Genomic DNA, 13,630 nt, shown 5'->3' with positions numbered 1-13,630 from the left:
ATTCATAAACATACCGATCTTAAAAAGGTATTGTAAGTTTTTCATTTGTTTCTTGAAAGCTCCTTCTCTATGCCATGGTTTCTCAAACCTTGTATTGATGTGACCCAATTTACCTTCTGCTGTCCACATTCAAGAGTTTCGAGTCCCTGTTACCTACATTTTCAATATTGCTAAATACCTTATAATGTATTGGTATGGTCCATCAGAACTGTGGCCTGACCACATTCAGCTCCCAGTCCAGAAATTGAAATCCCTGTTCCATGTCATACTAAGGAGCTCACTCTAAAACAATCTCTCTACTAAATATGAAGCTTTTTGAAAAGTTTTAAATCGGTTATGACTTTTGTAGATATTTAACGTAACGTAGAAAGATTCTGTGACCTGGAGGCAAACACTCCTTGCTTTTTACTCCTTTTCTTAATGTCACTGAAGCATGGGGTCAACTGTAATGGGACCTGAGACATCCACACTTAAAAGTACTATGCCAATTATGATTCATAATCAGAAGTGGCAAATCTAGCACAAAAACGGCATAATAACTTTTAGTGGACACAATATATAAAGAGAACGAACAATGGACAACTGTGTATAATGGTTCTTTAATGCCTTTTATGAGCCTGGTGACATAATAACCCATAATCCCAAACGCTAACCTGTTTTAAGTTCTACCAGAACTGTAAGTCGCATTGTTGGATTATTACTGACATGACACTAATCATCTGCTTTATTATATTCAATGTGCATGCTTTCCATTAGTTGAAATCCGTATTTCTGCGAGTAATGTAAAATGATTCACGGATATGACATCACTCCGACGAATGACAGATTTGTAAACCAATCCTGTTGTAGAAAAAAAGCACTGAACCATGTCATACAATATAACTAACCATCTCAGTATCTGCAATAGAACCATTATGGAATGTAATAAAATATGCTGAAATTATTGTAATTTTACCAATTTCTGCATGGTGTTTCCAAACTGTGTACCTTGGTATGGGGGAAGATTCCTCAAGTTTTGAGATGGCATAATGTCCCCAGAGTCCCTCCACGTCATACCATACGTGGTAATAGCTGCGTGCAATATTATATTAGCATATCCACTGTGACACCAATGAGGGGCGCGCCTCCGCCTAAATGAGTGTTAAGAGCGCACATGTAATGTAAACCTCAGTGACTTGGACGATTTACAGTTTTCTTTCCCTATTGTTCCTGTGCAGAGACATTTCTCGGTGTTTGCGGTGCATTTTCCTGGAATGGATGCTCTAACCACAATATACAGCAGAATCCTAAATGCGCACCTGCAGTCCGGTGGCTTCAGTTACAGTGTGGTGAAGTCCTCCTCAACAACAATACAAGCTGCCATTTGCCTGCATCAGAAAATGACTCAAAATTTCTTTCCGACCGCTATAAGATTCCACTATATTTTTAATTTAAGAGATCTGACACACATATTTCAGGTAAGCCAATACTCCGAAACAACAAAATGTGGAATACATAAATGTGTGCATGATTTATTTGAAGTTTTTTAAAGTGGACAGTGGTGTTTCTGGCAGAACCGCATCGCCACTACCTAAATATTGAAACATAACACAGATTGCATTTTCCAGAGAGGGATCTTCCTGAAGCATTGGCCTCAAATATGCATAGTAGTCATTCACTGCGCCTTTTCATACGCTTGTGGAAGGGATTCATCTCATATGCTGCCAGGTAATTTTCAGAAGCCGCAATTTCATTATTTTGGAGCAGGGAAAACACGCAGAGCCTGTGCAAATCAGAGGAAATAGATATAGTGGGAAATGAAGGCTTGGAAAATGATTTCCAATATCAAATATAAATCGTCGAAGAACAACTTTATGATGGTTATTCAAAGAGTGTGGTTTTCTTTCATTTGATGAGCAAGTTTCATCTTTAGGTTAATGAGATACGCCATTTCCAGTAGTTGCATCTTATGTGAAACAATCTATGTTTCAGGCGGGCTGTACAGATGGATCTGCAAAGTATGACTATTAATGGAAGTAGTCAAGCTATTGAATTGGAAGCAGAGGCTTTTGCTTTATATATATATATCCTACATACGGGAATCTTTAAGTTAAACAACATTGATACTGAGAATTCCGTGAAAATTTGAATATTATTTTGTTTCTTTTTTTTGGATGAAGGTAACAATGAGGCAAAGACAAATAAATATTCCCAAAAATAGGACAGTGTGCCTCAATGTGAACCTCACAAGTCCACCATGGTTTTGTTTCTCGGACTCCAAAGTAAAAAAAAAGAAACTTATTTTAGGAATTGTTTAAATCAAAATGTATGCCAGTTGAAGGGTCTATTAGTATAATTTACTATAGTTATGCACATTGCACTTTACTATAGCTACCAAATGGAAAACAGCAAAAAATGTATTATACTAGTATTTCCTACTGCTAACACTGTCACTTTAAGTTAAATGCTGCTATAACAGTGATTGCTGCTAATATATTGTACTCTAGTTAATACCTGTATTTTAATCAGTGTGTAAACGCTTAAACATTATTATGGAATTGACTGTATTAATGCAATTTTAGATGATTATTTTAATATGATTATAACTCTGTGCATAGTATATGTTTGTTTATGTAGGTTGTTTTTATCTATTATTGTTTGTAATGATTTTAATTAATCAACAAATAAAATACTTACTTACTCGGACGGAGGCGACCCCCCAGATCATGAAGCCAGGTGCAGAGCAAGGGCAGTCAACATGATAGATTGAGAATTGATTGATATTAGTTTATTGTGGTGCCTGATCTTTACTTGGCTACATCGTAACGAAGATGCAGTTCTTCTTTCCCATTGTTTGTCAGACACAAGAGAAACAATGTGCACGCAGAGGTAGGCCCAGCACTGCTGCAACGCTCTGTCGCAGTCTATTGGCAGCCAGCCTACACTATCCCTTCTACAGATCAGGACCAAGGTCTGCACTGAAGAGACACAATGCCGGATGAGTGGAGGTAGGTCATTTACCAGAATAGGCAAGACACTAAGGTACATATGTACAAGGTGTTAACACCACAAGAGATGCCACTTATTTTGACGTTCTGGTGGCGTTAACCCCTTCTCCTTATTTACAAAGCGGCGTTAAGCCACTTTTGGTGCCTTAATGCCACCTTGTAAAACATGCCCCTATTCACGCAGTATTTAGTACAAAAGGGGCATGCAATTGGTGTTGCAGTGGGCGTTCAACCGCAACACCCATTGCTTTTTGCCGCTGCCCCATATTTACAAGGTATGGGGCAGAGCCAAAAAAAAAGACCAGGGAATACCTGGTCTTAAACAGGCAATACGTATTTTGCTCTTTCTCTGTGTGCTGCATTCTGCCGTACACATAGAAACAGCAAATCCCCTTTACAGATTGTTTATGTGCAGGAAGGTGTGCCTTCCTGCACATTAACAATCGCCCCTGCAGCGCAGGAACCCTTGCAACATGGCGCAAGGGTGCCTGCTGTTGCAGTAGGCAGCTTTTTTAGCGCCAGTGCTAGGGGAAACACAGGGGTGCACTTTATTTTTGTAAATACGGCGCATTCCTGCACTAAAAAAAATATTGAAGCGCAGCGTTACCAATTTTGAAGTAACACCACGCTCCAACATTCTATTGTATATATCCCTTACAATGGCCTTAGAAGATCCAATTTTATATCAAAGAAACAGTGGTTCCAGTGGAGCAATGAAAGTATAATCGAGATTCAATACACAACAATGTCTAATAACAGTATGAAGGTTGCCGAGGATGTAGGAGGGAAAAACAAAACTCATGACACCAATTTTGTACCATCATTTGTTTTCTTTTGCGAGAAAGAATGCTAAATTATTTACATATTGCATTTCACATGTAACAGTGTAGAAACTTTTGAAAAAGTGTCCCAAGTGTAAAGTGTGAACTGAAGGAGTGGTTAAGCACACAGTTAAGTGATAGCAAGTGACAGTTATGTACACGGTTTCAACAGGGGTATATTTACAAGGGAAATGGGAAAGTGACCATACAAGCGATATTCAATGATATATACAATGACTATTTAATTCATAGACATTGATTATTAGGTTCATTCCCAATGAGCGTCAGTGAGTAGGGTTCCCTTGTTCTTCTTGTGACTTAGAAGATCCAATGGGAGTCATATCTGAATGTTTCTGAGCTGGGAGCACATTTGAAGTAAAAGTTGAATTATCAAATACATGTAGGATTGGGGATCAGTCAAGTTAAATACAGGAAGAGGTGCTGCAGTCAAGGAACTGACTGGAACCACTTGGGTGGTTTGTTGGGGTCCATGGTATGTTCTGATTGCAGAATGGGAAATGTCTAAGGTCTTTGAGTATTCACATGCCTAACAGGTACCCAAGTCAGCAACTATTTTCCATCATTTCAATGAGATTCTTGTGCTTTAGCCCTTTGATTTTGGAATCAAGAATGTCAAGTTTTTAAGCAAAATAAGGGGCAACTATTGGAACAGTGGTCTAATAGACTTATGTGTGCATGTTCTAGGGTTGATCAGAGATGCGTGAAACACAGAATGTATTTCCATGGGGGTTAAAGACAGCTTAACTATAATAGGATCAATAACCTGCCTTATGCAATATGGTGCTAGGAAATAAGGCTTTAATTTATGTTGAGAGCTGGTAATGGAAATGTGCTTAGTAAATAAACTGATTAGATTGTACTCTATGTGGGTCTTTGCTGGTTGTCTCTTGTCTGTATATTCCTTGTCGACATTACAATGCTCGACTTTTATGGGCTGCTTTCCTCAGGACTCCTTCAGGACTTAATACTTTGTATAACAGTTAAACATGTTTTCAATTCGCTTTCCTAGTCTACAAAAATATATTAGGTTACCAATGATTTTCATCCAGAAAACATCAAAAACAAATATCAACACAGGAAATGTATACCTTCTTTGGAGTCAAGAATAGGGTAGCCAGGTCACATAGATTATATCTTCACGTAGATTATATATTTATTGAAGAAATTGTAGTTAAGTCACAGGTTATAAGTTAGATGGTAAATTACTCCACCAGGAGCTGCATCCTTACTGCTGAGCCCACTCGCTCCGACTGACACTCAGGCACTCATCAACGTCCCATTACATCAAATAAACACTGGCTGTGCAGCAGGGAACTGAAGAACCATGGAGATGACTTGACTAGCACACACTAATCCTTAACCCCTTAGGAAAAACTCATCAGGACTGGGGACTACCCTCGCCGTCTGCTGCTCACACTAATCCATAACCCCTTAGGAAGGAGTCGACAAATTTAGGGTGCAACCCACATTACCCTAACAACATCTTCATCAAATTATAGTACACAAAATACAGTCTAGCCACAACACCACCCCACAGCATGCACAACAGGACGAAGGGTATTTAGCCCCCCCCCCTTCTGGCAGAGGCGGGCCACCGAAGGGGGCTCAGGAGCCGGCGCCATAACCCGGCATCGAGCCCCCAATTAGGTGGGGGCAGGGGACCACAGTTTGGCGTGAATACGGGGTCGCCAAACAAAGAGCAGCGGAAGCCCCTGAATGTCCCCCCCCCACAACATGGCCAATGGGGGGGGCAGGCGAGGTTTAAACCCCCCAGTGGCAGGGGGGTGCGAAGCGCGATAGCGAGCCGGGGGGCATGTAAGCACCGCTCCCCCAGGTATGCTCCTATCTGCAAGGAGCGGGGGAGCAGCACGGCGTAAGGAAAATCTTGTCCCACCCACTCACACCTAAGGAACAGCAATGTCGTGGGGCTGAGAAAGGGAGGAGGCGTGACGAAGGGCTACGGTGAGAACGGTTGGTACAGAGGCACACCGGAGGGCGGTGCACCAGAATAGGTCCAATCACCTTCAGATGCCGCACGGCTGGGTGAGATGGCCTAAAGACAGCGACTCTGGGATGCCTCACGGCTGGGTGACATGGCTTCTAAGGGAAGGGGTAGCAAACAGAGATGGCGCTCGCAGCCCAGCCCCCGCCGGATGGCAGGGCACAACAAAGTCAGACAAGGTAGCGAGGCGGCCTAACTCTGGTAGAATGAATATCCCCTGCCTTCGCAAATGAGGTGCAAGAAAGTCCAACCTACAAAAAGAACCGCCGCAGAAGAGCCAAGAGACAATATCATGGAAATGTATAATGACATAATATACAAATGCAAAAGATATACCTATTTCCTTGTAACCCTAATAAACTGCGGACAACAAATGACCACCACGAGACAAAAAGTGTAGTGGCTTTCTTGGCGGGAGGGGAAGTACTGAAAGGAAAAGGTAATGGTATTTACATTTAGGAGTGGGGCAGAGTGGGAGGCAAGATGACGGTTGCTTGAGACCGCGGTGCACACTGACCAGTGCTCAGTCTGAAAATATGCAGAATTAAAGCCTTTCCCTGATAACTAAGGAAACCTTGATTGAAACAATGGAGAGCAGGACAACTGCGAGCCTGAGAGTAGCTGTGAGAGACCAAGTGATAACGCTTGGATCTTTAATTGGCCTCTCCATAATCCGCTATCTCTGTAAAATCAACAACAATCACAGGAACTGCTGTCTGACCTACCTTGCGAGCGCTCGGACTTGGGAGCAGAGTGGTGCTCTGATCATCTGTGAGGGCGGCATGGCTCCAAAGAACGCGGCGGCGGCAGCAGTGGCAGCGGCCACAAAGGCAAAGGCAAGGGCGGCGAGAATGGCCGCGCGGGATGCTGCGGACTCGCCTGGTTGGACGGGCACAGGTCCTGAGCTTCCCTCAGGTGCAGGAGTAGGGGCCGGAGTAGCCGAGAGGAGCCCGGCCAAGGCTCCCAACAAGGCCGGCGCTATTCGGAAGGGGAGCCAGACTACTCCCTCCGTCATGGACCTGCTCCGTCAGCCACCGGCAAAACTCCTTCCGGGTCAGGGCGGGAGGAGTCAGCCGGCAGCTCTACATACACCAGTGCCAGCTCCCACGGAAGACAGTGAACAGGCAAACTGGGAGGCGAGTGGTGAAGCGGGCACAGTTATGTTATGTTATGTTACATACATTTGTATTGCGCACAGCTGCCCCAGCTAAGGGGCGTCCTGGCGCATGGCAGGTAATATGCAAAAACTACAGGGAACACAACAGAAAGAAAGACAAAAGCAATTTATTAAAACAGAAAAGTTTTTAAAACTTTACGAAAGGCTAAAAGATCATCTAACAACCGCATCTCTACTGGAAGAGAGTTCCAGAGCTCGGCCGCTCTGACCCAGAAGGATCGACCACCGACCCGACACAGCCTGTATCGGGGGATCACTGTCAGTGCTTGACCCAACGATCTCAGGGACCGGGTAGGCACATACCAGGACAAAAGGTCAGCAAGAATTTGAGGACCCAAACCCCTCAAAATCTTGAACGCCAAACACAGCACTTTAAACTGGATTCTTGCCCTGATAGGCAACCAATGCAGTGATCTCAATGTGCCGGAGACGGAACATGTACGCGGTAAGCCAACAATTGCTCTCGCCGCGGCATTCTGGACGCGTTGGAGGCGGGTAACCTCCGCTGAATTGATCCCTACCAGAAGCGAGCTGGCATAGTCCAGGCGAGATAACACTGTAGCCTGGACTATCAGCTGCCTGGTGTGATGGTCAAAAAACTTCAGAACGGGACGCAGCGACCGTAGGATACCAAAGCAACAGGCCGTGGTTCTCTTCGTGTGACTCACAAAACTGAGGGCAGGATCCATCCATACTCCTAGGTTCTTTAATTCTGTGACCGGAATGGGGGCCGGCCCCAGCTCCACAGGCCACCACCTGTCTCCCCATAGTTCCCACCTCCTACCGACGATCATGAACTCCGTTTTCTTTGCGTTGAGCTGGAGACAGTTGTTCTTCATCCAGCTCACCACCGCTCTAAGTCCACTCCGAAACCTGGGGGCATCCCGGTCCGCATCCCCGCTGAATGTAACCGCTAGCTGAGTGTCGTCGGCATATGAGACCATGGTCATGCCCGATTCCTTGACGACCTCAGCCAGCGGTCTCACGTATAGATTAAACAACGTGGGGCTCAGCGAGGAACCTTGCGGCACCCCCTGTTTCAAAGGATGGAATTGGGACTGGAACGGTGGAATGGCAACGCTAAAGAAACGATCGTCTAGGAAAGACCGGATCCACTGGAGGGCAGAGCCACCCAGCCCAATCTCCTCCAGGCGATGCAACAGGATAGGATGCGAGACAGTATCAAACGCGGCGCTCAGATCTAATAACACGAGCGCCGCTGTCTGCCCCGCATCCATCCCCGTGTGAAGATGTTCAGCCATGGAGAGAAGGGCAGTCTCCGTGCTGTGGCCAGCACAGAAACCGTTCTGGGTGGGATCCAAGATGTTAGCATGGATGAGGTGGGCCGAAAGAACTTTGTTGACATGGGCCTCCAACACTTTAGTCGGCCACGGGAGCAAGGAGATAGGTCGATAGTTTTCGGGTTTCTCTGGATCCAGCGAAGGCTTCTTTAGAATGGGACAAATGGGAACACGGCGGCACAGGAGAATACATTAAGCACTGTAGAGGCTATACAGACTGGTGGGGATGATGCAATTAAAAACGATGTAGGGGTGGCAGAAATACAAACAAAAAGCAATGCATTGTTAGGAAATACCACTACCACCTCCTCTATAACTCTTGAGTCTACTGCCCATATAGGCAATCAGCTCCTAACTGATACTGATACTTGCATTCCTGGTAACCCGCTAGTTAACACAAACCAGATGGAACTCTCTGTAACAGGGCTAACATGGACAGTTGGCTCTCTGACTGTTCAGCCAGATGAGAATACTAAGGAGGGCGATAAGGAAAAGGATAAGGATAAGGATCCTAGTGACTTTTACTCCTTCTCGGATGAACTAGGGTGGGCCGATGATACAGGGTGTCCTCTAAGTGATTCCAGTGATGATGAAACAAGTGCTAAAGAGAACAGAACAACACAAAAAACGGTGCTAAAACACAGAAAGAGCCATCGAGATTCAGCAGAGCTTGCCTGGGACTATACACCCTCAAGCAGCCTTCTAATAGCTGCCCCAGCGCTGCAAGCGGATTCCACCGCACCTCAAAACTCAGTGGCACCTACAATTGAAACCGTACTCTTAGCTATAGCAGCACACAGGAAGAAACGTCTCATGACGGTCGTAAGGCCCAAGCAGATCTCCGCAAGGTCCAGGGTGTGGTGCGCAAATTATCAAGAAAGCTAGGTTCCTTCAGCGATCGAATGACCGAGATTGAGGCCAGAGTGGTTACGAATGAATCAGAGATAGCCACGAATCAGGAACAGATCAATCTCCATGAGACTGAACTATCGGAGGTCAGGTGGAAGCTCGAGGACATGGAAAATCGGCTACGCCGAAATAACCTTCGTGTTTTGGGAATTCCTGAAGAAATGGAGGGGGGATGCACACTCTTTTTTGATCCAGCTATTTTGCGACTCTCTCCCTGAACTGTCTAGTTGGAACTGGGAATTAGTGGTGCAGCGAGCACATCGAGTCCCTCTCACGCTAAGACACACGCCGAAACCTGGAGCGTATCCGAGGGCTCTCTTAGTGTACTTTGGCAATTTTCTCTGTAGACAGGCAATTTCAGATAAAGCCAGGCCATAGGCTAATAGAACCAGAAGGCCAATATCATATTTTGTACGTCCTGACTTTTGTCACACAGCGGTGGAAAGGAGGTGGCGTTTACGCCAACTTATAAAACCCTTTCAGGATAAGAAACTTCAGGCGTACCTGAATATTCCTGCCTGGCTGAAAGTCATTAATGGACAAAAAACAAAGTTTCGTACCTCTGAAATCAAGGCAAAAGAATATTTGGACAGTCTAAAATGATGATAAATCTTGTTTCTCTTAGTGTAAGATGTCATCTAAGTACACAGAAAGCACAGAGAAAGTACCATTTCTTTTTTTTTCAGCCTAAAAATGTCTTCTGTGTGGTACAGCATAAACCTCTCTTTCTTCCTTAAAAAAAAATAATAATAAATAAAAGAAATAGGAATAGACACGTATACAGACTCATATATAGTGATGACACGTGGGTTATAAGGTTTCAAAATATATACGTTTCGCAGGGTGGTGGGAAAAGTCTAGTTAATTTAATAGCACTGGTCAGAAGTTGTACTTTCGTCATAACAGACTCTAATGGAGTCTGCATGCCTCATTTTTTGGAGGGCGGGAGGGGAGGGGGGGTGGGAAAGATTGGCTAAGGGGGGGAAAATACTCAAAAAAGGCAACCATAATTGCATGAATAGAGACTGTAGGCTCAAGATGAAATTTTTGCACATAGTAGAACTAGCACTTAAAGCAAATCAGAAAAATACAAAACAATATGGATAGGCTGAAGATATGTTCGTGGAATGTGGCGGGGATTAATGATAGGTAAAAAAGGGATCGGATGTGTGGAGTATTTAGCCAAAATACGTTTGATATAATTTGTCTCCCCATATTCCTTGGGCAGAAAGAGATGTATTGAGGGTCCCTGGATTTAATTTATTAGTAAATACAACTCATACTATGAGAACCAGAGGGGTTGTTATATTAGCAAAACCCTTTTTGGGGCCGGCTGTACGCAAGGCAGCCGATCCTATGGGAAGGTGGGTCATCGTGGAGCTCAAGATTGGTATTACAATTTGCTCAATCTACGCCTCTAACCATGATGATCCCTCTACCCTTACTGAACTCGAAATGGAGCTAGCCTCTTGGCCTCAAACACTGATATTCTATGGGGATTTTAATATTTCCTTGACCCAAAGGGGGGGAGGACATAACCAAGAACAATATGTATATACCGGTCGTAAACCTAAGGTATACGGAGCCATTTCACACCTTTAAGATAGTTTAGGCTTAGTTGATGTATGGGATATGAAAAAACAACCAGACCCGGGATATACATATTTCTCGCATCCACATAGTAAATACGTTTGTATTGACTACATCTGTGTAACAAGAAACTGCTCTGATAAGGCACTAATTAGCAAGTACCCAAAGATTATCTCTGACCACAACCCTTTAGTACTTACACTAGAAATCACTAATTCGAGAAGACCTCGATCAGTATGGACATTTGACAGAAAACTACTTGCCAATAAGGAATACATTGACTATATTAAAATATGGACTGAGAGGTTCTTTGAATGTAACCGATATAGTGCATCTAGGGGTATGGTTTGGGATTGTTTCAAGGCCGCAATCCGGGGGGAGACAATAAGTTATGTAGCCAGGCAGAGGAAGGAAGCGGATAAGGTTAATAGACTACAGCTCCAAGAGTTAGCTAAAATAGAGGAGAAACATACTACCCTAATAATGCAGGGGCAAGATGGAGGCTCAACCTTAAGAGAAATTCTTATTCTCAAAACTGAAATAAATGGTGGGCTTTCACAGAATGCGGCTGAGACCTATCAATCTATTCACAATAAGATCTATGAAGACTGGGAGAAAGTGGGTAGGGAATTAGCCCTTCGCACCCGCCAGAAACAATCTCTTAAATTAATAACTAGTATAGAACTGGAGGGCCAGGAGTTTACAGCGTCTTAGGATATATTAGATACCTTCAGAAAATATTATCAAAAGCTATATCAAAATGAAGACATTTTTGATTCTGAAGCTATTAAAAAAGCCCTTACTAACTGGTTGACTGAGTCTGAATTAAATCTAGGCATAGACGAGATTACTAGGAGAGATCTGGAAAGGGATATAACACATATTGAAGTACAATTGGCCCTCGCACAATTAGCTTCGGGTAAAGCTGCAGGCCCCGACAAACTGCCATCGGAACTCTATAAAATCCTGGGTAATATTATGACACCTCTTCTTCTTGATCTTTTTGTGGGAATTCAAGGGAGTGGTATCCCCCCCGAACTCATGGAGGGAAACAAATATATTTATGTTCCCAAAAAGATAAGCCCCCTTGCCTACCCTCATCTTATCGCCCAATATCATTGATAAACTCGGATTTAAAATAGTACTCTAAGATTCTGTCTAATCGGCTCAGGGGGGTCATCGACCATCTGGTCTCCCCATGGCAACATGGCTTCATCCCGGGTAAGGGAAACACGGATCTTACCCGTTGGGTTATAACATTATTTGATGTCATGAGTGTGGTGGGGGGTCAGATGTCGATGGTCCTCCTTGACGCCGAGAAGGCCTTTGACCGAGTTTCCTGGGATTTCCTATGGGTAGTGCTAGAACAAAATAATCTGGGACCCTGTCTTTTGAAATCTATCAGGGCAATGTACCACTCTCCTAAGGCCAGGGTACTGGCGATGGGCCAGGAGTCTAGTTTATTTGACATACTTAGAGGAATGAGGCAGGGATGTCCCCGCACCCCAATTCTATTTGCCCTCTACATAAACCCTCTGATTCTGAAATTACCTGCTAGTGATGCAATCAAACCGATTACGGTTGGCCCCTTCGACACTAAGATATTAGCATATGCCAATGACGTGGCGGTTGTAACACCTAATCCCACAGAGGCAATTTTAGAAATTGAACAGATCACCCAAGCTTTTGGTCAGTTTTCTGGGTACTCTCTTAATAGGGGTAAAACAATGGTTATATGTACCGCGAACACTCTTTTTGAAGATCCTAAAAAGATAGAGAGTGTTATTTAGGAGTGCGTATAACCCCTAAGATAGATAATATTATCGAGTTAAACTACGAGCCCCTCCTCCAAAACATAAAGAAAGACTTGAAAAGGATTGATAGCCTACACCTTTCAATTATCGGGAGAGGTAATTTTCTAAAAATGAATATACTCCCCAGCGTACTGTATCTATTCCGCGCTATCCCCTTAATCGTGGAAGAAAAGATCATCAAAGCTCTTGAGTCTGAAATGAGTAAATTTGCATGGAACTATGGGAAAGTAAGGAGATATATTCCCTCCCTTTTAAAGGAGGGGGCCTAGCAATCCCTAATATAGTACTCTATCTCTGGGCCTCGCTACTCCAGCAAATGATGCCACTTTATCTCATAAAAACATCTGAGTCAGTCATAGGAGATAATTATATACCATCAGTCTATGAGCTGGCACTTGGAGTTAAGGCTAATGGCCTTCTATTAAAACAAGTTGAACCATCATACTTCAAGAAAGTCAAGTTAAAGATGATAACTAGTGCCTGGAGAATTTGGAAGAAAACTATGAGGTATCTTAATGTTCCCAAATTTAATAAATATACTTCGTTATGGCACTCCTCCTTGATACCAGAAAAAGCCAATGACGACATCTCGAGGAGATGGGATTATTTGGGGGTTCTCACTGTAGGCGACTTTCTACAGCCTGGCTATACTAATCGATTCCAATATCTGCAAAATAATTTCTTAGTCCCGAACACCGATTCCTTTAAGTTTATCCAAATTAATACGATCCTTATTTTGAAAATTCCCGACATTTCTTTAAGTAATATCCCCTTATTGGGTTGCTTGGGAAAGGCTACAACTAGGATCGGTACCATTTATGACATCCTAATTGAAAACCAGTGGGATGATATGGAGATTACGGAAGTGAGCTGGGCAAGGAAATTAAATAATTCCAATGTTGATATTGATATGTCCTTACAGCTCCTAACTAAGCTTTTTGTTTCTTCCAATTTGAAGGCCCAGTTATATAAAACGATATATAACCTTTATTACACACCTGCCAAATT

General features: G+C 43.5%; 1 protein-coding gene across 1 annotated transcript in view; it reads left to right on the top strand.

Moving 5' to 3' along the window:
• Positions 1-13,630, top strand: part of LOC147731161 (dynein axonemal heavy chain 11-like) — a 1,538,124-nt gene that overhangs the window by 353,327 nt on the left and 1,171,167 nt on the right. Inside the window, exon 14 of the mRNA XM_086956147.1 lies at positions 1,218-1,457. Within this exon, the coding sequence (XP_086812273.1) occupies positions 1,218-1,457 (240 nt within the window). The remainder of the gene's footprint in view (positions 1-1,217; positions 1,458-13,630) is intronic.

Source organism: Lissotriton vulgaris, chromosome 2_1 (genome assembly GCF_964263255.1).
Source record: "Lissotriton vulgaris chromosome 2_1, aLisVul1.2, whole genome shotgun sequence".
Taxonomy (NCBI): Eukaryota; Metazoa; Chordata; class Amphibia; order Caudata; family Salamandridae; genus Lissotriton; species Lissotriton vulgaris.
The sequence above is the reverse complement of the archived record's forward strand: the minus strand, read 5'-3'. Positions and strand labels throughout refer to the sequence as shown.